At 42.4% G+C, this 27,667-nt stretch overlaps 1 protein-coding gene across 2 annotated transcripts; it reads right to left on the reverse strand.

Moving 5' to 3' along the window:
- efnb2a (ephrin-B2a) lies at nucleotides 1-26,987 on the reverse strand. Of its 2 annotated transcripts, XM_085135428.1 has the most exons (6): nucleotides 26,540-26,987; nucleotides 25,808-26,356; nucleotides 14,174-14,457; nucleotides 7,175-7,267; nucleotides 5,859-5,966; nucleotides 1-4,152 (listed from the first exon to the last, which is right to left on the reverse strand). In XM_085135428.1, the coding sequence occupies exons 2-6, from the start codon at nucleotides 25,918-25,920 to the stop codon at nucleotides 3,743-3,745; spliced, it is 1,008 nt and encodes a 335-aa protein (XP_084991554.1). In that variant the 5' UTR covers nucleotides 25,921-26,356; nucleotides 26,540-26,987; the 3' UTR covers nucleotides 1-3,742. The 2 variants fall into 2 exon arrangements, with proteins under 2 accessions (XP_084991554.1, XP_084991553.1); XM_085135427.1 differs by having other exon boundaries at nucleotides 25,808-26,987.
- Between the last annotated feature and the right edge of the window lie 680 nt (nucleotides 26,988-27,667).

Raw genomic sequence — 27,667 nt, forward strand, 5'->3', positions numbered from 1 at the left:
TCCATAGGAAAAACATTTTATTGAAAAACATTTTCAGTTTGTAACAGACTGGTGGAATGTGTGTCATTTATCCTCACGTTGAACTTGTTTTAAAGTTTTGAATGTTAAAACCATTTTTCACAGCCTGGCCATCTCATACTGCGAGGAAAAGGGGAGAACCGTGACATGACTAAAGAAAACCAGGGGGGACGAACAAACAATGCAAATATAATACTGTGTTACTGATAAACCGGACTGAACTCAAATTATCAACAGAACAGAAGAAAAAGAAGAAAGAAACAAAAAGAAACTAATTCAATAAATATTTATGGTACACACTTATGGCACAAATATGCAGCAGTCAGTTTGGCAACTTTTCTCTCTTTTCTTATTTTTTTTTAAAACCAAATTACAATGGAAACAGTGCAAAAGGGGAGGGAGTGGGGAGGACACGGGCTTTCCATCGAGCGCTAGCTAAAATACATAGCAAAAAATTCAAATTTTATACAAAACATCTTACTTTAAGAGTTTATAAAAATGATTTTATTGGGTTCTGGTCAATATTTACATAAGCTATTTACCAAAAAAGTAGTATGCTCTGTTTTACTGAAGTGAATTCCATTTTTCTGTACTTTCCGCTTCCATTTACGTTCCTAAAAAGGTGAATAAGGCTATTGTAACAACCCAGGATCCATATACAATACAAACATTAATGTATTTACAGTTTCTTACCTACAGAAGTACGGTGCAAAATTACTGAGTCAAGTGACCAAGGGCTGACCATACGAGCAAGGCATTTTACAGTAGCCTGAGGTGCTTCTCTTAGCTTGCATGCTGAGACTCTCACGGCGTCGCTACGATATTTCCAAGCAGGTCGGAGCACACCTGTCGACGCTGGGAGAGCGTTAGCGAAGCTAAGAAAAGGACGCCAGATTCAAAGAAACTAATAAGATTGTCATATTCTGCCGCAGACAGACAGCAACTAAACAGCCATTTCTCTTTTCTTAAATACCTGTTTGGGTGTGATACATATGCTTTTTAATTGTTTCATTTTTCACAGTTTACCTTTGTACTACGGCACACGGTCAGAACAGAAGAGGTTCAAATAATACTAGAAACGATGCAGGAACTCAAAGCTAACAGCAGGCTTGTGTTTTGTGGTGTTGGTTTGTTGTTACATCTTTCAGTGGTTAAGAACACTTTCCATAGGTGTTTTTTTTTTTTTCCTCAGAATCGATTTAAAAAAATAAATAAGAATTGCATATTTGCAGATTTTGTAGCCTCTCAGAGGCACAAACCTCAGATCATACAAGGCTTGGCTTTTCGGTGAAATTTGATCATGTACGAATGAGGATGATATATGTTCGGGGGCAGGCCTACGCCAAAGATATTCATGAATGTGAAGTCACTGAAATGCACACGCACACACTCGCACAATCACACGGAGAACATGAGGGGTGTGTATGAGGAGATTCGGGCGCACTGGGTGTTCATGGGAGTTATCCTTTGGGAGATGCTACACTGAGTGAGCGTGGGAGACACAGCTATTCTGCCCTTGTGTACACCAATGTGAGCTATTTAGGGTCAGGTTCACTCTCCTCCCCTGGTCCTCCTTCCCAGGACCGAACCAGAAAGAATACGGGACTCAGATTAAAACCGCTTACTCTTGGTATTCCTTTAACTTTCACCAAAAATATACGCATATAACGGCCGACAACCGTAAACTGAGCCGGAAAAATATGGGACTTAGCGGCTGATTCCTGTATTCTTTCCATTCTCTCCATCTTCGCAGTCAACTTGATAATAATCTGTTAATTCGTAGCTAACTGGGTTGAAAAACTATGGTGGTCTGTGGCAGACAACAGATTTTTTTTTAATCAAGTGGGTAAAAATCTGAGACTTGGTAGCCAGTTTAAGGGCCAGTGTCCAGCTCCTGGTTTATTTTACTAAGTCGGGAAAACAATCCAGGACTTTGTGGTAAAAATAAAATATGGGATCCGGTAGCCAACTCCTGGGAAAGAGACACCTCTATTCTGGAAAAAATACTATACTTTTAACCGGGTAAGAAAAATAAAAATAACGGACTCAACAGCTAACTTGTGGAAAGAATACAGGACTTAGCGGCTGACTTGCGGGAAACAACACAGGACTCCCGTATTCTTTTCCGGACCTCAGCAGGATTCCGAGATATTAGATAATCAAAAACCTAGATTGCATATTGTGCACTTATACCATTAATATATTAACATTACTTCTTCTCCTTACCGCCTGACCACACCTGTGCTCTGTATGTGTCTATCATAAATAAATTCTGCTTTTTATTTTTTTTTTTAATTTTTCATCTTTTAATGTTATTTTTTTTAAATGTACATCTATTTAATTAAAAAAAAAGGAAGTAAATCGAAAACTCACAATATGGAAATGCTAATGAAGGAACAGTAACGATGTCCCTGTGCTTTTTTTTTTTTTACATGTTTTTTTTAAAGGAGAGCACCGTTCACACTGATTTGGGGCCATTTATTTTAAGGGGGCCCTTTTATTCATCACTGGACCCCTTGGGGTAAACGTTACAGTACCTAGAGCTGTTTCAGCCAGCTAACCTCTACAAGATCTCGGGCCTCTTGGACTTTTAATTCCATCACTTCTCCGTGTCAAGGCCCAGATCAGAGGTGACTAAATCTGCCGGGATACAGCTGCTCTCCCATCTCCATCCATCACTGCGAACCTCTCTGTGGACTGCGAAGAGTGGAAGGGCCAAAGAAATAAAAAATAGGGGGTTAAAAGTGCTGCACTATAATATGAAAGTCCTCCACTCTTCCCAGAAGCCACCTGGGTTTATTTCTTTTTTGGACACTCTTGCCACTCCGAGTCACCTGAACTATACCAGGATATGAAAAACAGTCAACCGTAAAAGGAAAGAGTGTGGGCGGGGTCTATTTTTCTCTTAAAACCTTCAAGTAAGAGAAGCGACAAAATGTGGGAATGAGGCAATCCACACTAACACCCAAACAGTTCACATCGAGAGGTGAGACAGTGTGTCTGTGCCCGAGGGTGGATGTGTGTGCGTGATGGTGGGTGGCAGGATTAATGGGGTGATGTCCGTGAGTCACTCAGGAAAAAAGTCCCAGAGAGGATTGATGGGTGCGAGAAGCTCCACAGAGTCTTTTTCTGGCCAGTGAGTGTCAAGGGGCGAGGAAGCCGCCGTTTGGTGGGTCCACGGTCAGACCATATCCTCTTTTAATTCTCCACCTCCTCATTTTATTCCATCTCTTCTCCTTCTCGCTTTCCAAGCAGAAGTCTCTCTTTACGCAAGGAGAAAATAATTCCTTATCTCATCCTCCTCAGAAAACCTTCACACCTGTCTGTCCATCTCCAAAAAGAAAAAAAACCTTCCCGATCCCACAAACACTCCCACAGGAATGCCGGCTGCCGCAGTGCACAACACAAGACAACACTAGGGAAAGAAGAGAACGTCTTCTCTGCTTCCCGGAGAGCAGCAGCAGTGGCGGCGGCGGCAGCAACAGCAGCAGCAGCGGTGGGCTTCACTACAGGGCCGCCATGCGTTCCCGTCCATGCCAAATCAGAGCGACAAGGTGTCAGCAAAACTCCCAGAAAGAAAAATAAAGTAGTGACAAAACATCAGAGAGGAGGAGTTGACAGAGTGAGAGAGAAAAAGAGTGTTCATTAGCAGGGTGTGCCGGCGGCGCCTGCCAAGCCAAAAACCCGCTCTGCTTCGCGAATTGTTCCAGTTCCTGCTTCCGCCTCAGACTTTGTAGTAGATGTTAGCCGGACTCTGAGGCGGCATCTCCTGAACTATGTAGACCGGGTGTCCGTAGTCACCGCTGACCTTCTCGTAGTGCGGGCAGAAGACGCTGTCAGCAGTCCTGAGCGGGATGATGATGTCGCTGGGCTCCGAGCCGTTATTGTTCCCGCCGCCTCCGCTCCGCTTCGGAGTTGCCAGGGTGCTTAGAGACAGCGTCGCTGCGTGTTGTGGTGAGTGCTTGCGGTGCCGCCGCCGGTACTTTAGTAGCAGCAGGACCAGCACGACGATGATGATGATTAAGATGACGCTGCCAGAGGCAATGGCCACAAAGATGGCCACCTCGGAAGGCATGACGTTTGAGGACTTGCCGTCGCTCCCGTTGTTTTCGTTGCTTTCTCTGGATGCTGGACCTGAAAGAAGAGAGAGAGGAAGGAATGATTAAGATGATGTCATTTATTTATTTATTTGTCGTACACGCTTTTTTCCCTCAAAAACAGAAGCGGTAAAACAGCACATTAAGATAATTTTCATTAGCCCTCCCAAAACCGTAACTATGACTACAAATTTTTTTAAACATATTGTAGTCTGCCAGATCCCAGGAAAAGCAAAGAAGAGAAATAGTCAAATAAAGCATTATTACTTCTTATAACCTAATGACAAAAATCCAAAAGCTATTACAATGCATCCCACTTTAACATGACACATTTCTGATTGGCTGGACCTTATAAACAGTAGGTTTCAACAGCAGGTGGGTGGGGCTTCCGTGCCTATGACATCATACAGATCCAAGAATAGAAAAAAAACTGCAGTCTCTAAACTGAGAGCTTTTTGGCTGTCAGTAATAAGAATTCCCATCACGCATATGAGGGAAAATAAGGAAAAGCAGAATAGCTCAATGTTAAAATCGAAGCTGATAAGGTGTTTCTCTTCACCATGCTGCTGTCATGAGCAGCTGAGAGTGAAGCCTATACACTGAAGGCGTTTCTGTAAAGGTCACATTCGATTGGTGGCCATTCAGATTCAGCAAGTGAAAGCAGCAACCTTGTAAGTAGGGCAAACGCAGCCCGATGGGACAAACAACGGTTGGGGAGACGCAGGCAAAAACGGCACTTAGACAATTAGCATTTAGAAAGAAAACAACAACAACTTAATTTTCCAGACTAATTGCCCTCAAAGGAAGAAAATCATAAAGAAATATTTGAGGTTATTATCATGGCACATCAGTTATGAAAGCCAAGCTGCTCTTACTCCTAGGGAATAAAACTCTAAGGTGAGCGTGCTCCCAAGAGCTCCTGTTCTCAAGATGGGAGTTTGTTCGTGGGCAGGGCAGAATAATCGTGTCCCCTCGTCTGTGGCTACTTCCCATAGGGCCTCAAAGTGCTGTGGTAACAAGAGGGAGGTGGATATGGGATGGCAGGCAGCCCAAAGCAAGGACCCTTCGGTTGTTTTACAAGAGGATTATGCTGCCTCAGCCTGTAGCACCCTGACGCCCATATGCTCCGATAGGATGGAAGGATTTGATATTAAAAAAAGAAAATGAGAAACGAGAGCGAGATGCTGACGTCCACAGAGAACAGAAGCTGAGCAAGGCCACGCCCTCACTGAACCACGACTGCTTATGTAGGTCAGCTTGTTTTTGTTCTTAGCTCCTTCTTGGTTTTTTTGTTACTTCACTACGGAAATTGCCTGATTGCCCAGTCCTGATTTTTTTAATGTATTATTTTTTTTATTTTTTACATGGGGAGATTGTGCTGTAATAGAGATAAGAGCTGTAGAAACTTGCAAGAACCGAGTCAGAATGGGTCATTAAGACACGGCAGACAGCAATCAGATCATTTTCCCGAAAAATGTCTCTTAATGTCCCGGGTTGGTGCTGGAGCGGGGCCAGTCTGGAGATACTGTGCAAGTCCTTGAAGGGGCCGGAGATGCCTATCAGTTTTATGGGCAACATTCAATTACTAGCTGACCTTTCATTCCTACACACAAACACACACACACTAGCTCAGCACTATCTGCTCTGAGATGGGCGAACAATCATGCGCCCCAAATGCCAAATTGTTTCGATAAATCCTCCCCTCGATTACCTCCCTGTCTCTGTATTTAGAGTAATTCTTACTTGATTTCTCCAGCACGTCGTTGGGGTTGTAGGGGTCCTTGTTATCTGGGTGCTTGGGGGAGGAGGGTACTCTGGTAGGGTCTTTGGGTGACACGGGGTCAGAAGGATCTGAAAAATGCAGATAAGAAGCACAAGGATTAAACCAGTGCTGTTATAATCCAGATCTCATGAGAAAACATGAATTTTAACTCAAATCCTAATATTTTTCTAAATCTAACAGGATAGTTTTTACTGTCTAAACGTATTAATACTTAAACCTAACCAAAAAAATTTTATTACCAGAATCTAAAACAGTATGTATATTTTTTACCGTACTGCATGGTTTTTATTACCTAAATATTGCCATTTATAATACTTTTCGTAATACTTTTAATGGAGAAATGCAAGATTCATTGCACTGCTCTCTGGTGTGAGAAGCAAGATGTTCCTTAAAAGTAAAAATGTAAAAGTGCATTCATATAAATTAGCAGATTTGAGACTGGAACACAAAAGACATCAAAAAGTTCAACTTTTGAAAGCTGAGGTTATTTCACGAACATTCGTGAGACGTTGATTTAAACAAGGTGGTAAAACTAACAGAAGGAGTAATGCTAGGATATAAAGAGTTTTTTTTATTTCTCATGGTGGTACAGCCAAATCTTTTCCACTGATTCCACATAAAGGCAAGCTGTTTTCCCTTCATGACTCTGATATGACTGTAATCAACCATAAAGAGCTGCTAATGGTTGAGTTTTAGCTTCCACAATGAACCCATATGGTTTTAAATGCGGATAAATTGTCTGTCAGCGTACGTGTTTTCTGGTTTAAATGCCGAACACACACTAAATGACGGAGTCATTCGCCGAGCATCTGCTGTTATAATCTCCGGGCTGAACTCTGTGCCGGAACCGCTCTCTGTCGAACATCGCTTTCAATAAATGCAGTGATTTATGCGGAGCTCGCATCAACATTTATAAGAAAACCATTTTCACCGTCTGTTCTGCCTTTCCTTCGATTAATTCCTCCTGACCCTCAATAGAGAGGGTCGACCCCAGGAAATTACCTCTCTGGTGACAGACTGGTGAATAATTATTGGTCCAATATGTCTGAGGTGTTGCATGCAGAGGCTCACAGATCAGAAAACTGGAAAGCCTTCGATCAGAGCGCATAGGAGCAGATGCTACCAGTGCATGGAAGCATACGGGATTACGTGTGTGTTTGGTTGAATTAACTTCTGCTAGATTACATTTCCTGGCCCATCACAGCCCCAGGTGTCATGGAGACAATGCTGCCACTATTTAACACACGAGCCTGCAATCCAGCTATGAAATACTCACTTTGTCCCACTTTCATGACAATCTTCATGGACTTGGTCTTGCACACGCCACCCTCCTGGTTGTCAATGCCCTCCATGGTGCCGTTAGATGTTGCTGCAGAGAGAGAAAAAGAGAAAGGTCTGAATTAGCCACCAGCGCCAGGGAAAAATCTGTAGCCACAAACGCCTTAAAGCTATCTCACAACAGCCAAAGACAACAGCAGCAGCTCGGCGGGAAGACACGACTCACACCCCCGTTAATAAAAATCACAATTTGCCGTTCATCGCCTCCTACAAACTGTATTAGCTCAAGTAAATGTGACAGTAATGTCTCTAACTGTCCTGACACGGAGGCAGTTAGAAGAGGACTGGGATGAGAGGGCCCATGCTGAAAATTCGGAGGCAGTAATATTGGAGTAAGCCGTAAGCCCTTTATCAAAGACGAACACGGTTTTTAGATAGTGAAAGACATTAAATGCTTCAATATATGATAAAATACTGAACTAAATTAAAGACAATTAAATGATTTGTTCACAAGTACAATTAAATATTTATATTTAAAAAACAAAAACTGAAATTAGAAAACAAAGTCCCAGTCCCAGAAGTAAAGCTCGGCTTTTCCTACATATAAAAATATTTCGGCACCCACCAAATAGGTTCTGACCTTCTTCCAAAGGAACATCACCAGGACTGTGGGGTGGGTTTTAATTTACTCCAGGTTGAAATACAATGCTGTTTATTAAATACCAAGAGCTAAGACGCAAGCTAACAGCCGTAACTATGCGTGGACCGGTCGTCCGTGAGAGCAACACCTGGTGAGGGTGGGGATTCAGAACTCCCTTTTAACCATAAAAGGGAGTTCAGGTAACCTCCAGAAAAATTATATTAATTAAGGCATGAAGTAGTTTTTCAGTGGCTACACCCCTAAGGCAAGCCTACCTACAGATTTGTTAAAAGGTATATTCTGGCCAAAAATGACTTCGAGCTCCCTCACAGTAAGACCGACCTTCAGAGTGAGTACCTCCTGATTTTTATATAGCTAATGGCAGTAAATATTTGGATGGCTCTCAAATGAAATGAATTACGAGATCTTAAAAAAATGTTTAAATACAAGGAAACAGGAACTCTGGAACGGCGGACATGCACAAATATGGCCCACTGCTTCACCTCTCCGCTGCCTCTGGAGGACGCTGGCGGAGTTGCCGCTAAATCACAACAGAGAACAGGCAAACACAGAGAGGAGGAGGATGAAGAGGAGGGGTTAGTGGAGCTTGTGGTCTATCAGGTCAGTAACACAGAGAGCTAACGAGCTGCCGGGGCTTAGCAGCTTGGCTTTCGGCCAGCGCTCAGTGGCCCGCATTCAGCGCCACTTACTCCCTGGAAAACATCATCACATCCCGATCGAAACAGGTCTGAAATTTTAACTGTGCCTCCTCCTCGTCCTTCCTCTCTTTTCTTTTCCTCCCTTGCCCAGGCACCAGTCATTTTGATCCAAATCCACTGGATTCAATAAGACGGTGATGAGAGCGGACACAAAGAGCATGTTAACAAGGACTCCCTCCTCCTCCTCCTCTCTGGCTGACCTATAGCTTTCCAGGAGAGTCCAAAAAGCACATTACAGACAAAGCTCCTTATAGGTTCCTCGTGAGAGTGTGATCGCTGATTTTATAAACCTGTTAGTTCAACACGCTTGAGTTTTAGCATCTTTAACCACCGTGAGGCGTTAACTACTTTCACCTCCTCTTCTTCTTCTCCCCCTTTTGCCCCATATCACCATCGGTAGCTGAAGCACCTCTCCTTTTTAAAATAAACCCCTTTGTAATCTAATCCCTCTCAAACATGGCTGCACCAAATAAAAACACACTTCAATATGGAGTCATTTTAAACTTTTAAATTCTTCTTCTTCCCCTTTAAATGTGAAAACACACACTCTCCGTGTGCCAAGGCTGCAGTCCAGGCGAGCCTGACTTGGATTTAAACAGAATGTGATTGTTGAATCGGCTCAGGCTGGCTGAATGACCAGGCCCTCCTCGGCCAGCCCGGCAATTGGCCACTTTTTCCCACTATCTGGCTAGCATTAACCAGCTAATCCATCCTGCTGGGGGTGTGCTTGGTGGAAAGAAGGAAGGGGAGGTGGGGTGGATGGGACAGACCCCTCAGAAAATAAATTTAGTCACCAACTACCACTAGAAAGAGGAGGCGCGTGACCTTCGGGAAGCACGGGGAGAGGAAAAAAGGAGCGGAAAAGGTCAGATTTTCCTTCAGAATTGGCAAGAGCAAATAAAGAAAGGCCAGACTGTGACAGCTCGTAAAGTCACACACCTTCACAACAAATGGGAGTCGAAAAGAGTCCTCACTCAGTGAAATCAGCCTCAAGCAAATCCCCCATCCTCACCCTCCTTAACTTCATTTTCTCCTGTTTATCAAATCAAGAGGGTGGAAAATCACCCTGTGTTTAACGAGACAGTCAATTGTGAGCTGAGCTGCAATCCAGATAAAGGCTGTAAGAGCAGCTCTCAGCTGGTTTTAATTTCTTTTCTCCTAAACAGCAAACGGCAGGAACAAAAATAAGGAAACCTTGAGGGCTCCAGATTTCTCAGCTGACTCTATGATAAGCATGTGATGCTTTAGAGAGACCATGAAGAACAAACTAAGCAGAGGAGGGACAGAAGATAACTACCTGGATTCTGCTGGTTCAGAGCCGCTGTGGTTTGACTAAAATGAACACATTAGCACAGGGAAGGATGGTGAAAGAGGGTAAAATAGTTCATGTTTGCCTCTCCCCAGTGGGTTGAGACAAACGTGTGACATGGCAGGAAGAAGATGCTGAAAACAGACCTAACTTCAGAGAAGAGAACGTCTAAGATGATCCATCTACAACATGAGGTTAGTCATTAATATGTCGCTTAACGTCACACTGTAATCTCAGTCTGCCCGAGTGAGATTCTTCTCTGACAACACCGTGAGTTTCTAAAGACACAATGAATGGCCTCATTTAAAAAATAAATAAATAAATAAAAAAGCTGTCCGAGAATGACTCCTGGAAAAACGATGAAGAGACCCTCAGATCCGGAAACACGGTCGATATGTCATCACTCAAAAAGCAGACTGGGATAATGTGGCACTATGAGGTCTTGAAGATCATCCATCCATCCATCCATTCGCTTCCGCTTATCCTTTTCAGGGTCGCGGGGGGCGCTGGAGCCTATCCCAGCTGTCATAGGGCGAGAGGCGGGGTACACACTGGACAGGTCGCCAGTCTGTCGCAGGGCCAACACACAGGGACAGACAACCATTCACACTCACATTCATTCGCACATTTACACCTAGTGACAATTTGGATTATCCAATTAACCTATCACCCCATCTTGAAGATCATTCAAAACAAAAATGTTCCTCTAATTCCGGATTTACCACTCTTTTGACATTTCCGAGTCCCGATTTGAGCCTTTCCCCTGATCTGGTTTTACGTAACTCTCAGCAAAAAGATTAATTATTTGTATTTCAGCTTTGTAAAACTGTCCCACTCATGCTGCCAGATTCCCTGGGTATAATTAATACACAATGCACTGCCGAAAGACAAAGCTGGGCCGCCCATAAATAGTGGAACAGAGACATGGCGGCAGACGGAGAGGAAAAGAAGGAAAAAACGATGGATGGATGGGTGGATAGAAGATGTGATTACCAGCCGTCGTGCAGTTCACGGGCTGGTTGGCGCCCATCACAGCAGCATGTCCTAATGGATCGTGACAGGAAGGGTCGGCAGTGACCCTCGGAAAGAGGTTGTGGCAGAGCCGGGTCATCGTGAATATCAACGCTCGCTCACACACGCGATTTTAAAAGCAGATTAACACGAAAAAGAAACACGCATGCGTCCACGTTTTGACGCATGCATTCAAATTCTTTCAATCAGACATTTAACGAGGAAAGTCTTTCTCACGAGAAAGAGGAGGAGAAAGGTGACGGTGGAGTTTTGGCTCCTCCTGCCCTCTTTAGCTCATCTTTCCCTTACTCTGTCTGTTGCTATCCTCCCTTTTCTCCCTCGTTAGCTCCCTTTCTGCCCCCTTTCCCTCCACATTCATCTCTCTCTCCCTTTCTTCTTCCTCTTCGGCTCATGTAATCATCTCGCTCGCAAGCTTCTCGGCTGCAGGCCACGCTGCCGCAAACAATCACATCAAACTCATCTGCTCCCAACTGCAGCAGCATTGTGTGCGGCTGCTTCAAAGAGGCACGCAGGCCGATACAGGACACACAGCTGCATCTTTAAACATATCCGACCAGTAAGCCCCGAACGTAAAGCGGCGAGCAGGGAGGTCGAACGTGCCTGTCTAATTTCGGCCGAGCCTTGGCACAATACTCAACGCGAGGCAGCGCTAGCTAATCCAATTGGTTGAGACTCCAAATCTGTGGCATTGGTGCGGGGGCCTCGGCAATTGTGAGAAGAAATGAAGGATTAAACAGCGCTTAATTAATTACGTATCAAGCGCTGCTTTCCAAAACACTAATGAAATGCTCGCCGTGAACTTTCCTGAAGCTGTGTCACACTTCGATGGAAGTCTGTATATCAGTTGACAAACACACACACAGGAGCTTTCAGTTTAAACATGCCAGACTTCAGGGCTACTTTAGGCCCAGCTATGGCACTTGTCAGGTATGACTCCAAGAAAACTGCAAGTATGGGCCACATTTGGCCCTAACATTCAGTCCATTTGGACCATTGTGAGTCCAAAATTGGTCCAGAGGTGGACTAAACAACCTATAGCGTTCCTAAAAGTAGAAGAAGGATGTTTGGAAGTATTATCCTAGATTCACCCCAAATGTGGAGCTACACAGGCTAAATGTGGACCTGAATCGGTTATATCAAGATTACCCAGATGCAGACCCACTCAGCCAAATCTGGGCTACCTTCAGTTCAAGTTGGGGTTAAGGTTTACAGGAAGTGTTTTGTGGGCCACACCACACCTGACATTTGATCCATGTAAGGTGGATCTGGGCCAAACATTAATTTGTATCTGGAATGGTGTTGATTAGGGTTAAGTGTCAACCCCACATGGTGGCTAATGTGCGCTAAAATGCTCCCAAAAGTCAAGGCTGACATGTGGGCCAAATGTGGAACCAGACAGCTTATTGTGGACCTACATGGGCCAAATCATGCTACATATCAAATAACGAACACAGATGTCACACCACACCTGACATCTGGCTCATATGAGGCGGATCTGTGGCTCAGGTGCGGCTGCCAAACGTGCCCTGAGTCAGCGCCGCCATTTAAGGCCAAATGCAGGGAAAGCACTTAGCACTGTCTCAGGTGCTGGCTCGCTTTAGCGCTGCAAGGTAATGGCAACTGCACGCATCTTTTTTCTTTTCTTTTTTTGTTGTTGTTGATGTTTACTCGTGCAAAGCGCCACCGTGCAGCTGTTAAAGCTGCAGAAGTGGGACCAGAGCTAACAGAGGAGAAAAGTGAGGCAATTAAAAGTAAAACTCTTCCTCTCTCCCCTCTTCGGGCTATGTATTAGCATTTTGAGGGGAGCTGTGAAGGGAGGAGCGAGGATGAATCTGCAAGAACTGCAAAATTGGATTTTCCGACCATCTTTTTTAAAAATTGAACTTTCCCACCGCCCCTTTCTCTTCCAACTTGTCGACTCGGCAGGACGCTGAGTTTTTTTAGCGTGAAACTGAAGGATTTACAGAGCGAGAAGGACGCACAGCGGACGCAACCTCGGGCTCCGTGCTGTGTAAACACCAGCTCATCAATAATTAACATCAGCGTTTGAGGTGGAGGGAGCTGAGGAGGAGACATCGCGTCAGTCAGAAGCCTTTGTAGTCCATGTGCACCTCCTCTAACACCAAAGTGAGCATACAGAAGCTAAAAGAAACATCTAACCTGCTATATTTACCTGAATACAAACCTCACCTGCAACACAGTTCAAGTACCTGTCAGACATGCCCCACCATGCAAATAACCTGCAGCTATCACCTGTTTGAGCAGCTACTCTTACATGTTTGCTTGAAGTTAAGAGGAAGGTGTTGTACCTGCAAACCTGTTACCTGCACGTTTGTTTTGCAAACATTCAGCCTCCTGGATAAAAAGCAGTATTTCCTGCTCTCCTTTCATCCCCGCTTCTCCCTGCTTTCTTCCCCTTCCTTCACTCAGAAATATGGCCTTCCCCTTCTGTGACAGCTCACAGATGGCAGTGGCAGAGACTCGCAGATGGTCCCCCCACCCTCCACCCTCCGTCAGCGCCACACAGATGGTTCAGTCCACCTCCCGTGTTTCAAACCAGGGGGCCCTCGCTAAGCCCCATACCAGCTTCCTCCCAGGATGGTGTTAATGCTGCACATCGCCAGCAGTCAGCAGCCACACCTGCACCCACAGGACTACAACCACCAAAATAATCGAAGATGATTTTACAGTCACAGGAAACAACACCCAACTTTAAATTTAAACGGACCCAATATGTTTATTTAATAGTTGGATATTTCTTGGAACTTTGGATTTTCCCTAACTTCTCCTGGAAGCATTTCTGTTTCGATGGCCATCTTGGCAACACCTCAGGGCAGTTATTTGAAAACCCCAATTAAAATGAATGAGGATAAAGCCACAGGTTTAACTCTATGGTAACCCAGACTTAAAACGTTTGCTGACTGTGTATAAAAACGAACAACATCATCACTGACTAGATTCAAGCTTAAACATTAATATTTTGGCAACTAGCATGTTGTTGATTTTGAGCCAAAGGTGATTATGTAACGAGTAACATGAAAATGAAAAACTGCCACACCTTTAATGTTGCAAACTTTAAGCCTTGATACAATTTCATGAACCTGTACTGTGCAACAACACGATTGGCTATTTGGGACCAATATGCCACAGTCTTCTTCACCATCTTTGCGCTGAATTTGAAGAATCTACAGACATCAAACTAGACTCTGAAATTTAAGGTATATATCTGTTTAAGGTTAATTCCCCCTTTAATTTATGTAAGCTATAATCTACCCTCCTGACTCAATGGATACTTACAGATGATGTAGTAGTCTCTTCCCCTGAAGAACTCCAGTCCCCACAGGTTGGGGCTGAACTCCTGAAACTTCAGGGTAAACTTGACGTCCTGGTCGGGCTTGACGCAGTTGAGCAGCGGCGTGTCGGCCTTGGTGATGGTGCAGCTCTCCAGCTGCTCCCTGGGCACCATGTACACCTTGTAGTACTCCACACCCTCGCCAACCCCGCCGTCCACACGTGGGCACACAATGTCCAACTTATCCCCAATCTGGGGGTATAATACCACGCCTTGGCCTGGCACGAATCTGAAAGGAGAGAGGGATGTTAATGAGGCACCGAAGAACTGATGAGGAGTCATTCATTAAGCACTGTGGATTGGAGTGTTTGCCATTGAGCCTCTCCATACTCACAAAAAAAAAGAAAAGTCGGTTTAATAATTGATGTGGTAATTACTGATTGTGTCCATTAATTTTGGATGATGAAGGATAATGGAGGAATGTGAGCTGTGTGTGTGTGTGTGTGTGTGTGTGTGTGTGTGTGTGTGTGTGTGGTACAAAGTGACCCCAGTATCTGCAGATAAAAATCACTGAGCTTTTCTGGAAAGAGCGAATAATTAACTGGATAAATGAGGAGAAGGCGGCACGGTTGAGAAAATGGTGGAACATCGCTGGAATACAAAACAGGAAATTAAAAAAAAAAAGTAAAAGCTCATCTCGGAGTTTCAGCAAATCCACAACAATACTGTCACAGAGAGGCAGAGCGCCTGGAGGGTTGCAGCTGAATTTCCCTAAATTTCTTCCCAAAGTAAAATAATGTTGTCATTTAGTCTCCGAGTGATGAGAGCCCCTGCAGCATTCCAGTCACTACACACACACACACTCAGAGGTGAAGCCTCGTATTTATCTGCTAAACAAATTTTCCCCCACGCTCGAACACAATTTGGAGCGTTAACCACGGACACCCTGGAGGCTTTTTACGGTGTGCTGCGAATACCGGTGCACGTAAACACACACGAAGGCAAAGCAAATAATGAAATGTACGCTGGGTTTACGACCAGGAAAATGGGTCTTTACCCCAAAGAAATGGAGCTGAACAGAGAGTCTTACTTGACATGACTCATTACATGTATTCTCTGCTTGTCGTGTGTATAATGTGTCTCTATAATGTATTTTGTATAATTTGCCTAAGAGTGTAAGTGCAGCAAGTTTCCTTCTTAAATTCTTTTATTTTTGACCATTAATATGCACAGTTCCTATCAAAAAAATAAATAAATGATACAAAAGCTACTTGATCATTTACTGCATCTTTATTTTGCTTTTGTTGAAGATGGAATAAAATAATTTAAGGCACACATGGTATAAAATAGCAATAAAGAAAATGTGGAATGAATTATTGATATAGAAAAAGTGGCATGAAGCAACAAAACGGTAGAGTTGGGATGGTGATAATGGTATATAGCAATAAAGTAAAGGTAAAGTAGGATAGTAGGATAAAAAAAATTATTGGGTTTGGATAAAGTACCAATACTGTAACGGACACGGTAATATTTTAAAAATTCTTAACCCTAAACTATCAATAATTATTGATAATAATTATTATCAATAATTAATTAATAATTAATTAATTAATAATATTATTAACAAAAAGATTTTAAAAACAATATTTATTTGAGAAATTTGTTTGTTAACGTTCATCCTCATCATGTTTTTCCCCTCACAAACCTGCATCCCTTCATACATATTTACAGTAAACATAGCATCTCTGAGTGAACTCTGACCTCTGCCTGAAGGGTCGGCTCATTTCTGAAGCACTGAGATGGAAAACAGTCCTCTGAGCTCCAGGATTTCACAGTTTTTTGGGTTTTTTTCTTTAAAGCTGACTACAAAGACAGGCACCGCAGGGCAGCTGCAGAACCTTTACACAGGAGACCTGATTCATAATTAACATATTTTACACAGGAATACGTGTTTTAATGGCTCTGTTTCTTTTCTCATAACTATACTGTTTCCTTTCTCTATTGCAAATATTATTAAATGTTCTAATGCGCATAAATATAGCTTTCAATCTTGTAATGCAAAAAGGAGCATCATCAAAACGAATCGTTATAGTCGAGCTGTTTTTTCCATCCTCCGCAACTTCTACGCTTTATTATACGCTTTAATCCTGCAACTTTGGTCTGTTAGCTATCATGTTTAAGTGGGGGAAAAAAAACAATGTTAAAAAACAAAAATGTACTTCCACACAACTTTCCATGATCTTTGCCAGAGCAATGATCAGTTCTCGTAAAGTCCTGTAGTCACGAAAACGTAATCGATTTTCCCTGTTTTTCACGCTAAAACAACATCCAGGACTAAAAACATGGTCTCAGGTGTGAGCCACATCCTCTCTATCTCTGAATGTGGACTTCTTTTGCCTTTTAAACAGGGAAAATATTAATTTAATGTACACAAACACCAATCAGGAACATTTTAGATTAGAAAGAACAATAACTGTGATCAGCAACATGAAAAACCCAATATCTGTGTCCAGAAACGTTATTCAGTAGTTTAGAGTTCATGACTGTTTCACGAATTTCCATGAGACTGCTGGTAATAAAACATCTTCAGCCTGGGTGACGTATGGAGAATAACATCTTTTCTCTTAGGCTTAAAAAATATATAGAAATATGCAAATCTGTCAAGGCTTGAAAGATATCTGCTGTTAAAAAGAGCACTATAATCATGACATACATACAGTATGTCATATCATATACAGTGGCTGCTTCTCTTCTTCTGCCTGTCTCTATCGCTCTCTCTTTGTCTTTGAAACGTCCACATGCACACACGTACATTATTCCTCTGCATCATCTCCCCCGCTTCCAGTACAAGCACACACACATGCAGTGGATAACTAGGCCGAGCGAATATTTTTTATGCCCCCCGCCCCCCTCCAGAGACACACTCTGTGAAGATACAGTACGACCAGTGATGGACAGACAGTGAGGAAGAGGAGAGGGAGAGAGGAAGGGTATGCAGCACCATCTGGCATCATCATCTCGTGTGTGGATGTGAGGGAGGATGTGGAGGAAGGGAAGGTCCTCTGAAGAGCCTCGGGGCTTCACTCGAACACAAATACTGTAGAGCTGTGCGCTTTAAAAACATGGACGCGTATATGTGTGTGTGACTGGAAGTGTTCATTCATGCGTGCAAGTGGGCATGTGTGTTTGTACAGGGGTAAAAGCAGGCAGGCATGCATGTGCTCATTTTAAACGTCTATAGGGCAGATTTACTAACAGGCCTGCACCCGTGGAAAACCGACTTTAGGATTTATTAAAGAGCTGCAGTGACGTTAGCAGCTGAAAGGCACGGACACGGTTGTTTTGTATGTATCTGAGAGCACAAAAGCTCAGGGTATTATTTAAGGCAGATAATGATGGCCAAAAGATCAAAATCAAGGCTTCAAAAACAACAATTAAACCTCCTTTATGCTAAATCAGATTAAACCCACCCTGATTCTAGCTACAAACCTGAAACACGACTTTAAATTCACATAAAATATTTTAAAAACGTGTGTTTTGCCGCACACAGGCACACGCCTCCTGAACACACATACACGGATGAAGCGAGTTAATAATTTCCGATGTTTTTCTGATAGCAAATTTGATCAAAACCTCTGTAACAATATTATCAAGCAGGGAGTAGGAACTCCTGCTCTGCTGCCATCAGTGCTATCTCTACAGGAAGCTAGCTACTAGCAAGAAATCAAGCATGACTCAGATATTTAAGAGCCACATGAATACACTGCAACGCCAACATTAAGCAGTTATTAGACCTCGCCGGCTCCTCCCTTTATGCCTCAAACACCCACTTTAGTATGACTTCAGCCCCATAATTTAAACAAATAGCAACACCCAGGGCTACTGTACAGTTTTAAAAATCACAAGCAATCCTGTTTCAGACAACAAAATAAAAACAGAACCCAGCAATTGTCAAAAGAGCAAATTACAGTCCATGTAACAGACATTATCTGATGCTTTTATTTGCCACAGTAAAGTCACAGTAAAGTGAATCTTTTTAGGAGATTTTGGACAAATACAAGATCTAAAATGACCTTTGACATCAGAAGGTTTCATATTTTTAATGTTTTACAAAAGCCTAGTTTGAATTTTGGAGGTGGCATTGCCTGTTACATTGCTTTCTCTTCCCTTAATCTGTAAAAAAAAATAAAAAATACAGTTACATGTATGTACTCACAGAAAAACCACTATATCCCAAAATAAAGTAATAATTAAAGGACAAAAACTCAAATAATTAATCTTACTTTCTCTCTTAAACACGCCATCAACAAATGTAATGCCTACAGGGAGTTAACGAGAAACTTGAGTCATTTTCAGTCCAGCGGGATTCTTGTCACCACTTTATGCGTTAGCCGGAGGTAAAAACACAACCATCCATCATATTTCAGCTGAAGTGCTCATAAAGAGAGAGTTCAGCAAAAAAGAAAAGCAGTAGCTGCTTAAAAGGGGCTGAAAAAGAAACACAAAAGGACAACAACACGGTGTTACCGGATACCTGGCCCCCCGGTGGGCAGGTAAGGCCGAATACAGAGAGGCTGATGACGCTGCCAAATGGGGACACACAAATACAAGCCTGCCCCTCCACCTCATGATTGTAAATGCATTTGACCCCCACCGTGCTATAAGGCCCCTCACCCCGTCTTTAGTGACCCCCCCCCGGCCATGATAAATATTCCTGAACCAAAAGAGCCCAGAGTATTCTGGCACGCATTCTTCAGAATAAAAGAAAAGAACTTCCACAATATGTTTACCAGCTTATAGGGTGCTGATTTCCTCATTAAAAAGATGACCTTTGACCTTTAATGGACTGCTGTTTTTTCTGCAGTAAAAAGTCACATGATGTTAAACGAGTCTGTTTCTTTTTGACCAGGGTGGTTAAACAGGACCTTTACTTCACGTTATTTTAGTTTATGTCATTTGATCAATTGGAAATTTGTTATGTAAAGTGTGTTTTAATCTACTGCCTCCATTTTAGTCACTGACATGGAGTAAAAACAGAAATGCCTTTTCTATGACGCGAGGGAGAAGCGAAGTACTGTTAACGCAGAGTGAAAGCCCTGAATTCAACATGTTACGTAAGTAAAAGCAGTTAACTATTATCCAGAATAACACATTAAAGTATTAAAAGATACATGAAGCTATGACTAGATTATTATCTCACATTAACCCATAAAAAATGGATTTTATGGTTTATTAAAGGGTTGAAAATTCTGAAAAGTGTCATCAAAAGCACATTAAAGTAAACAATTTACTATGAATCACTAATCCAAATGTTGTTTCCGCCCTTCAGTCTGTGTGCAAAAATCTTATTTTTCAAATATGTCTAACTAGCATTTTGAGTTTGAAACTGTAATAAACTTGCCTCAAAACACCCCGCATTCAACATGTTACAGCAGTAAAAACATGTAGGTATAATCTCAAAAACATCTGTTAAAGTACTAAAAGACAGATGATGACATGACTGCATTTTTCCCACTTACGTATTCGTTTTAAAAACAGGATTTGAAACTGCAACTAATGACGACTTCGATTATGATTTATCGAATCAACAAATTTTAGTTACAATTTACAATTCATTAAAATGTTTGAAACTGTGAAAAACGCTGTGGTAAGAGCCCTTAACGTGCCAATTTTCTGTCAGATCACTATTCCCCTCATTGTTATATGCTGTACTCAATGATCTTCACATGTTTGTGTGTGAAAATCTCTCAGAAAAACGTACTGTAGTAAAAATGCAGTGTGTTGGGGATGTACTGGAGCACAACAAACTACAGCACGTCAGTCATGAAGCAGTGGAGAAAACATGTTAAAGCATCAGGCAACAGCCAAAATTAAAAGATGAACTAAAAGAAGAAGTCAGACACCTGAAAATCCTTATACGTAGCTGCTGAACCCATGAACAGGAACCGTGCCTTCTCAGGAATCACTCTAAATGCCCTTTACACGAGTTTGACAAGAAAAACTGACACTGATCAAAAAAAAAATGTCCCTGTGACTAAAATGACTGATTTTTCATATCGGATTCATAATAAAACAGGAGTTCCCAGTTTTGCACCACTGGAGCACATTTTGAATTTTACATACATTTTATTGTTAACAAATGAGCTGATTAGATCCTCTATTAACTGACTTGTCTGTAAACAAGTGAATGCTGAGATGTTCATAGTGAAATTATTTAAGAGAACAACGTCTTCATGTTTTCTTTGTGGAAATCTGAATTGTCATAGTAAGCTGAAGCTGTCAGAGGAGTTACGTGAATTTAAAAGTGCAAAGAACAAAAGTAAAGGTGTGAAAAGAAAAGTCCTTGAAGGGCGTGTAATGGAGTTCATAACACTACTAACTTGGCCCCGTCTCTGTCTGTTAATCTTACTGCAACTTCCTGGTAAAATGAAAATAAAAATCTAAAAATAAACATCCCAACACTGCCTACGCCACTGAAACACAACGTCTCAGCCTTTAACCCTCCAGAAAACTGTGGAAAAACTTCTATATTTACATTTATTTGTTTGATTATTCAGCAAAAAGCAGCTAGAATTCTGTCAGTAATTTCAAAGTTTACAGAAAAGCTTTGTGTCACCCTCACACCAACAATTTAAACCTGTTAAAGTCAAATACTTGCTGTGTGTAAAAGGACCGACAGTGTTAGGAAGCCGTTAAACGACAGTAAAAGTTTCCTACGGGGCAACAAAACCTGCCTGGAGAAACCGGTTTAAATAAGATAATCAAAAATTCTAATCCATACAGCAATAATCATTACTATCACACATACAGCTTTACAAATTCATATTCAGAAAAAAAAAGATCAAAGTCAAAGAGCCAACTTTTCTTTTGTTCCTGTTATAACTGGATACACAGTCAGATTGGAGTAAAGCGTAGGTAAAAAACAAATAACACAAAACAATAAACCACAAACACGTAGGTGGACAAGGTGGGTTTTTAAAACAGCGGGAAGAAAAATAACACTTGCATATTTTATATTTAGTTCAACAAAATCACACTGAAGACATTGAAAGCTACAGCTGAAAAGGATTTCTTTCATTTATGTGTCAGAGTTTTTGCAGTTTCTATTGTTTGAGGCACTTAAATGTTAAAATTCATTAAATCTATGTAAATCAGTATAAAATCAGAATGGAGTTAGTTTAAAAATATGCACATAAGGCATAAATTAATGACTTTCACTCCTCCCCGACACACTTTTAGTTTACTTTACACTTCTGTTGCGACAAACTGCCAACTTTTTTACTACTTCACACACTTAACTGTTAAAATACTTAACTATTAAAAGTTTTTCCCCAACAACTGTTAGTGAACAGGCAGAAAATCATTGGGAGAGGAGCTGGATGGAGACCCCGGGCCTCACGGGGCCTCTGTGACGGCACAGAGAGGAGACGAGGACAGACGGGGTTCATCTCTACAGCAGCAAAAAGGAGTTCAAGATTTTTTAAGGTGTAACTTTGCTGTGATGAAAGTGACATAAATCAGGCTCACAGGTAGGCGACACCTGAGTGAGTCTTCAAAGGCTTACATCTGTTTTCTCGTTTATCTTCTAAGTGTTTTTAGTGTTTGTGGAGGGCAGGGTGACAAAAGGAGCCCAATGGTAGAAGAAGAAAAGCAAACAGAAAGAGGAGCATCCTGTTTGTCCCTCCACTCTCTCTATTTTCAGACTTTCTGGTGGATTTGTGTGACCAAATGGAGCCGCTGACCTCTTCCTGCGGCCCTTAAGTCATGAGCAAACGGCGAGGGGAGCTGGATGTTTAGCTGCAGCGAGGGTTAATCGCCCTCTGTCGGACGAGACGTGGCGGCCTCGTATCTTTCATCTGACCCGAGGCAGCTAAACATAACCACCGTAATCACCCAGAGAGATTTTCGTCTTCTTCTTCTCTCCCTGTTCTTTCATTATATAGAGGCAATCACGAACTGCTTCTCCAACTTTTCATCTGAATCATCTTTATGCCTGAGACTGAAATGCTAAATAAACATTGGGTCGGCGTTAAAACACAGAGGAACCCAGCCAGTATGCTGACACTGACGCTGGAATAACATTGATTTATAGCTGCCGTAATTGTGATTGGTTGAGCATCTGTTTCTCTGACAAACAGCGTTGAGGCAACACATAAACCTCCTCTGTAAATATGTCAGGCCAGTATTTATTTATTTTCTAATGTCTTAAAAACTGAATATTCATCAAACACATGCATTTTATTTTTACTTACACTGTATATGTAATCATTCGTGGTTTTATTAAACACCTCTAACACTTAACCAACTAACATAACTAATTACAAATAAAACATGAATTATTTTACACCACTGCCCTCAAGGAAGTAACACTAACTTTAGTCATCTCAATTAGCTTACCAGACAGTATCAGTTAGCCTGGACTGGTTAAGTTACCTAGGATCAGCTAGGTTTGCCTCACTCAGTTAAGTTTGCTACTATTTCAGTTATCTAGGATCTGTTAAGTTAGCCAAGGTCACTTAATTAAAACTGGCTATCTTAGCTAGTATCAGTTAGCTAGGACAGATTAAGTTAGCTAGGATAGGCTAGGTTTAGGATAATGGAAGTTAGCTAAAATAGGTTAAGTTAGCTAGAAGAGGTTAAGTTGACTGGTATCAGCTGGCTTGGACCAGCTAAGTTAGCCAGGATCAGTTAACTAGGATCAGCAAGGTTTGCTGATCTTTGAATTATCATGGTTCAGTTTACCAAAAATCAGTTGTGTTATTTAGGATCAGTTAAGGATAAAATAAGTTAGCAAAAATACTACTACTAACAATTTTTTTCTTATTATCTACTGTAGTATAGTTATATTTCAGTTGCTCTAACAAAAGACTTGAAAAATGTTTTCCTTAAACTTGTTAGCGAGGATCAGTTAGCTATGAAGAGCTGAATTTGCTAAGATTATTTAAAAGGGATCAGGCAATGCACAAAGGGAGTATATTTTAAGGTAAAAAGTCAAAAAATCTGAAGAATAAGACAATGTGCTGCTTTCATATGTTTTCGTGTGCTGTGTTGGCTTTTTGTAAATGTTTTACTTTTGCGTTTTCTGGTCTGACTCAGCAGAGTGACTCAGTTACAGCAGCAGGACAAGAGCAATCTCTTTAAAAATGACAGAAATAGAAATTATTTTGATTTAATGGACACAATACGTGTTAGAGCCTATTTTTAAAGTTAAGTTAAATGTATTTATTCACCATAAACTGAACATAAACCCTAGCCTAGCTGCACATGAAGCAAGGCGAGCTGGGTTTAATGTGCCCCGCCATCACGGCCTCACAGACACAAAAACACTAGAATCGGACTCCTCGTCACTCATTCAGGAGGTTTCTGCATCTCTCGCCCCCTCCCTCCGTCCCTCCCTGCATCCCTCCACATTCACAAAAGGACCCCGAGAGGTGCCCCTGTCACTGCCCGGTCACAAAGGGCCTTCGGGGGCTGCTGTGTAATCTCTTAATGAAGTGCAGAGGAGGAGAGGGAGCGCTTCTTTTACATAAAACCATGTAAAGCAGGCCTCGCTTTTGTTTCTCCCTCCCAACTACAAAATGGATTACCACACGAAGGAGGAGGAGGTGGTGAGGAGGAGGGGGTCATTCTCTTGTTTTTTGGGGGTTTTTTTGGTGTTGTTTTTTGAGGGCAGTAAAGTAGTAAAGCTACAACAATGAGGCTTAATCCTTCAGATTTCCAACATCCATCCTCAGTTGAATAGTCAAAGAGGAGGAAGAGGAGGCAGGGGGAGCTCCGACCTGCTGATGAAGACACTAAGGACTTTCAGGGTGTTATTCAACCCAAGCAAAAGACGGAGAGTTTAAAAACTACCAAAAAAAGAAAGAAAAAGAAAAATCAGCCAATGAGATCATTGTGTGACCTCTGACCTCTCCACTCAGACACAGGAATACTTTTGCTTTCTCCCCCCCCTCCTGTTTGTCTGCTTATCAGCAGGATTATTCTTAAAGGTCTGCATAAAAATCTGAAGAACTGAGTTTAACTTAGACGTGATGATCTTCCAGAGCTAATCTAGATCCAAATCAGGGAGTTTTTAGAAGGAAACTTTTGACATTTTCAGTCAAATGTCATAAAAACTGACTTTTTAAAAATAATAAGAAAAAATAAATAAATAAAACAAACGAATCCAGTTCCTGCAGGTGAGGGTGCTCCTACGTCTTTTTAAAATAACTACATAAATAAAACTGAACTGAAAGTATTTTTACTAAACACTGTCTCAGGTGTGCAAACTTCAAATACTTAAAGATTTAATTTAAAGATTAATCACAGCAATCTCTGAAATAACCCGAAGATAAATAAAAAGAAACTAAATTATTTAAAGTGCGCACACACATAAGATAATATTTTTGATCAAGATTAGCCTCTAAAGGTCCAGACTAAACCAGCATCTAAACTGCGCCCTGCACCAACACTCGCCTTAATAATTTTTTTAAAAGCGCATTTTTTGTGCGTCTTTTCTGAAATTGCGCTGATTTTCTGCATCACAAAGGAACACAGCACCAGTCAGGTTAAATTTCCATGACTTACACCTGTTCTAGTGCGACCACCAACCAGAAAACGTTCCCGCTCTGGAGCCTTTTGGCTGCAGGAGTTCGCCCGTGACCAAACGGCCACAAAGACGGGCGCCCCCCGCCGGGCTGCACGCAGGAGTACCACCTCCTCTCTCTCCTCTTTTATTTTTTATTTTTAATTTCCATTAAAAGAGTTTAACCGCCTCTCTGAATATTCACCAGAGCAGAGTTCAACCCCTCTGAGGCCTTTTCTGTGAGTCTGGCAGCAGCGAAGAGCGGCTGGAAGCGTTTGGGTTGCCGCCGGTTCTCTCCCAACTTCCAGAAAAACTTTTCACGTCCTAAACACATTTACCCCACAAACTAAAAATCCACCTCATTGCTCAGGGGGTTGAATTCACTGTTTTATATTTACCCCCCACACGCACTCTCCCACACACACACAACCCGCAGCAGAGCATCTGAGGCCCGGCGGAGCGTCCCGGCTGCCCCCGCGGAGACTCCCCGCTTCTCGCTAAAACGAAACATTAACATTTCAGCCACTGAAACAGGTCCAGTCCTCTCCCCTGTCACCACAAACACGCGTGGCAGCAGATTATTATCACAGCAAAGCGTGAAAATTTCACTTCAGCCGCAGAAATCTGCCCCAAACACGCCGCCGTGACGCACTGCCGAGCGGGCCCGAGCCGAACGCTGCGCGTAAAGACGCCGCGACGAGCCACAAATCTGACACGGATCAGAGTTTAACCTCTGAGAAACTGCGCCGGAGGAGTGAGGGAGCACACCAGTGGGCTATTTTCTAACCAACCATTAACGTGAAGCCCTTCGAGATGACACGAAGGGTTAACTCCGAAAAAAAACCCAGCTTTTCTCGCTCGACTCGAGACAGAAACCCAGTAAAAATGACCCTGAGAATACCAGCCCAGGATTAAAATCCGAAGCTCTTTGTTCCGCTCCTCTGCGCGCTCATGGGATGGATTTCAGTCTAGTTATTACTATTATAATTTTTATTTAGTTATTATCATTATTATTATTATTATTATTATTGTTACTACTACTACTACGTCTGGGGGGTTTCCGAGCGGCACTTACTTGGTGTTTGTTGTGTTCCAGTAGATGGACTCCAGGATGAGCGCCCGGCACAGGTCCACTTTCAAGGCAATAAACAAAACTCCAAAATAATATCTCCACATCGAGTCCCCCATGGTGAGCCTGTGCGCCTTCAAACCAGCCAAACGTCCACACTGGGAGGAGAAGGGGGAAAAATAAACAACAACAAAAAAGGCTCCAGAGAGACAGAGAGGGCTGAGGAAAGTGTTTTCAGCTTATATTCCGATCCAGAGGGGATGCGCACGGACCACAAACCCCGATCAGAGCATCTCCAGATGCACCAAACACCAAACGGCAGCAGTTCATTCGGCGCACAGTGCGTTTGTATTCTCCCCGCTCAGCGCGTAAAGGCTGAAATACATCCCATCAGAGAGCAAATCAATACCAATATAAATCCCTCTGCGTTATAGTCCAGCAAAATCCAGCAGCAGCACAGAAAAGGAGAGATGGTTGGTGGCGGTGGTTGGTGGTGGCTCTTGTTGGTGGTGGTGGTGAGATATTCCCTCTTTCTTTCAGCTGGTGAGCAACAAACTGTGGGTGACAGCAGCAGAGAAATGAGGAGGGCGAAACAATGAGGTCGGGTGGTCAAAATGAAGAAAATGATCACATGTGAGAATGAAAGAAATAAAAGGAGCTGGGATGGAACTTCTCATACTATACACCCCTCCAAAAACGCACACATTCACGGATATAAACACACACATACACACACACCAAAGTGTTGCTGCTGCTGCGGCGCAATCCTGCAGATCCGTCCTCCCGCAAAATAAACCAAAGCGCGCAGGGAGGATGAAGCCTCAGCGGCTGCTCCGAAACCTGGATGGAAAGTAACTGCAAGGGACGGCTACTGGGAATATTTGCTGAGCACAGGCCCCGCCCCCAGCGGCCGCTGATTGGTCCTCGTTTGGCTGGGGAAGTCAATTGGAGCCGGGCTGTCACTCAAAGAGGGCAACTGGTTCAGTTCAGAGGGGCGACTGTGCGCAGAAATGGGAGCCGAAAACCCACCGACTCACAGTCCAGCCAGAGTCCGTGCAAATTCACCCACATTTTAGCATCAGGAATAAACCGAAAAACGAGGGAGTGCGAGCGTAAAGCTCCTCATCTCACCTTTTTAAAGGTTTACGCAGCGCCCCGGAGTCCATGTAAATAAAGTGCGTTTTTACTCCGCAGCGCGTTTATTGCATAAGAAACATCATGAAAACATTTGCTCCCATCAGGCTCGTACACGGGACTGTGTGTGTGTTTGCTGCAGGAGCTCACACACATACACACTCACACACACTCGAACTCAGCAGGTCGAGTTTTTCCGCAAGCCAAGAGCGCCCACTAGCGGAAAATCTGCACCAGAGACAGCCGAAGAAAAAGATTTAGGTTTATCTTACTTCTAAATTAAAGTTTAAAAAGAAAAAAAGGATAAAATATATAGTTTTAATTAAAAAGGAGTGACTCGGGACAGAGTTTAATGAATTTAAAGGAGGAATTTAAACACTCTTAAAGGTTAAAAGGGAGTTTTTCTATGTTCCAGTTTTTTGCCCTTTAATAAACGTTTTCCACTTTTCTAGAAACTCAGACTGATTAACATGAGTCATGACCTGCATGTTCACTCTCAGCTGTCATTAAACACGTTCAGGCTCAGAATGACGTTTCAGGACTCGGTCCCTCCAATGAAGACATTTTCAGACTGTTAACATGCCCACACTTTGTCTAATGCACTTTTTATATTTTATCTCATACCTGTATATTGACATGAAACACATTCGCACTTTTATGAAAAAAGGGTTTTACAGGATTAAAAAAAGAAGTTTTTTCCCTTTAATAAATAAAAAGCCTTCTAACATTCTC

The sequence above is a fragment of the Neolamprologus multifasciatus genome, chromosome 16 (genome assembly GCF_963576455.1).
Source record: "Neolamprologus multifasciatus chromosome 16, fNeoMul1.2, whole genome shotgun sequence".
Taxonomy (NCBI): domain Eukaryota; kingdom Metazoa; phylum Chordata; class Actinopteri; order Cichliformes; family Cichlidae; genus Neolamprologus; species Neolamprologus multifasciatus.

Coding starts and splice junctions, on each gene's coding strand:
- efnb2a (XM_085135428.1), bottom strand. CDS start 25,920: ATGGGGGACTCGATGTGGAGATATTATTTTGGAGTTTTGTTTATTGCC. Junction 7,268..14,173: donor AAGAGACTACTACATCATCT/GTAAGTATCCAT, acceptor CTCTCTCTGCAG/CAACATCTAACGGCACCATG. Junction 4,153..5,858: donor CGACGTGCTGGAGAAATCAA/GTAAGAATTACT, acceptor CTCTTCTTTCAG/GTCCAGCATCCAGAGAAAGC.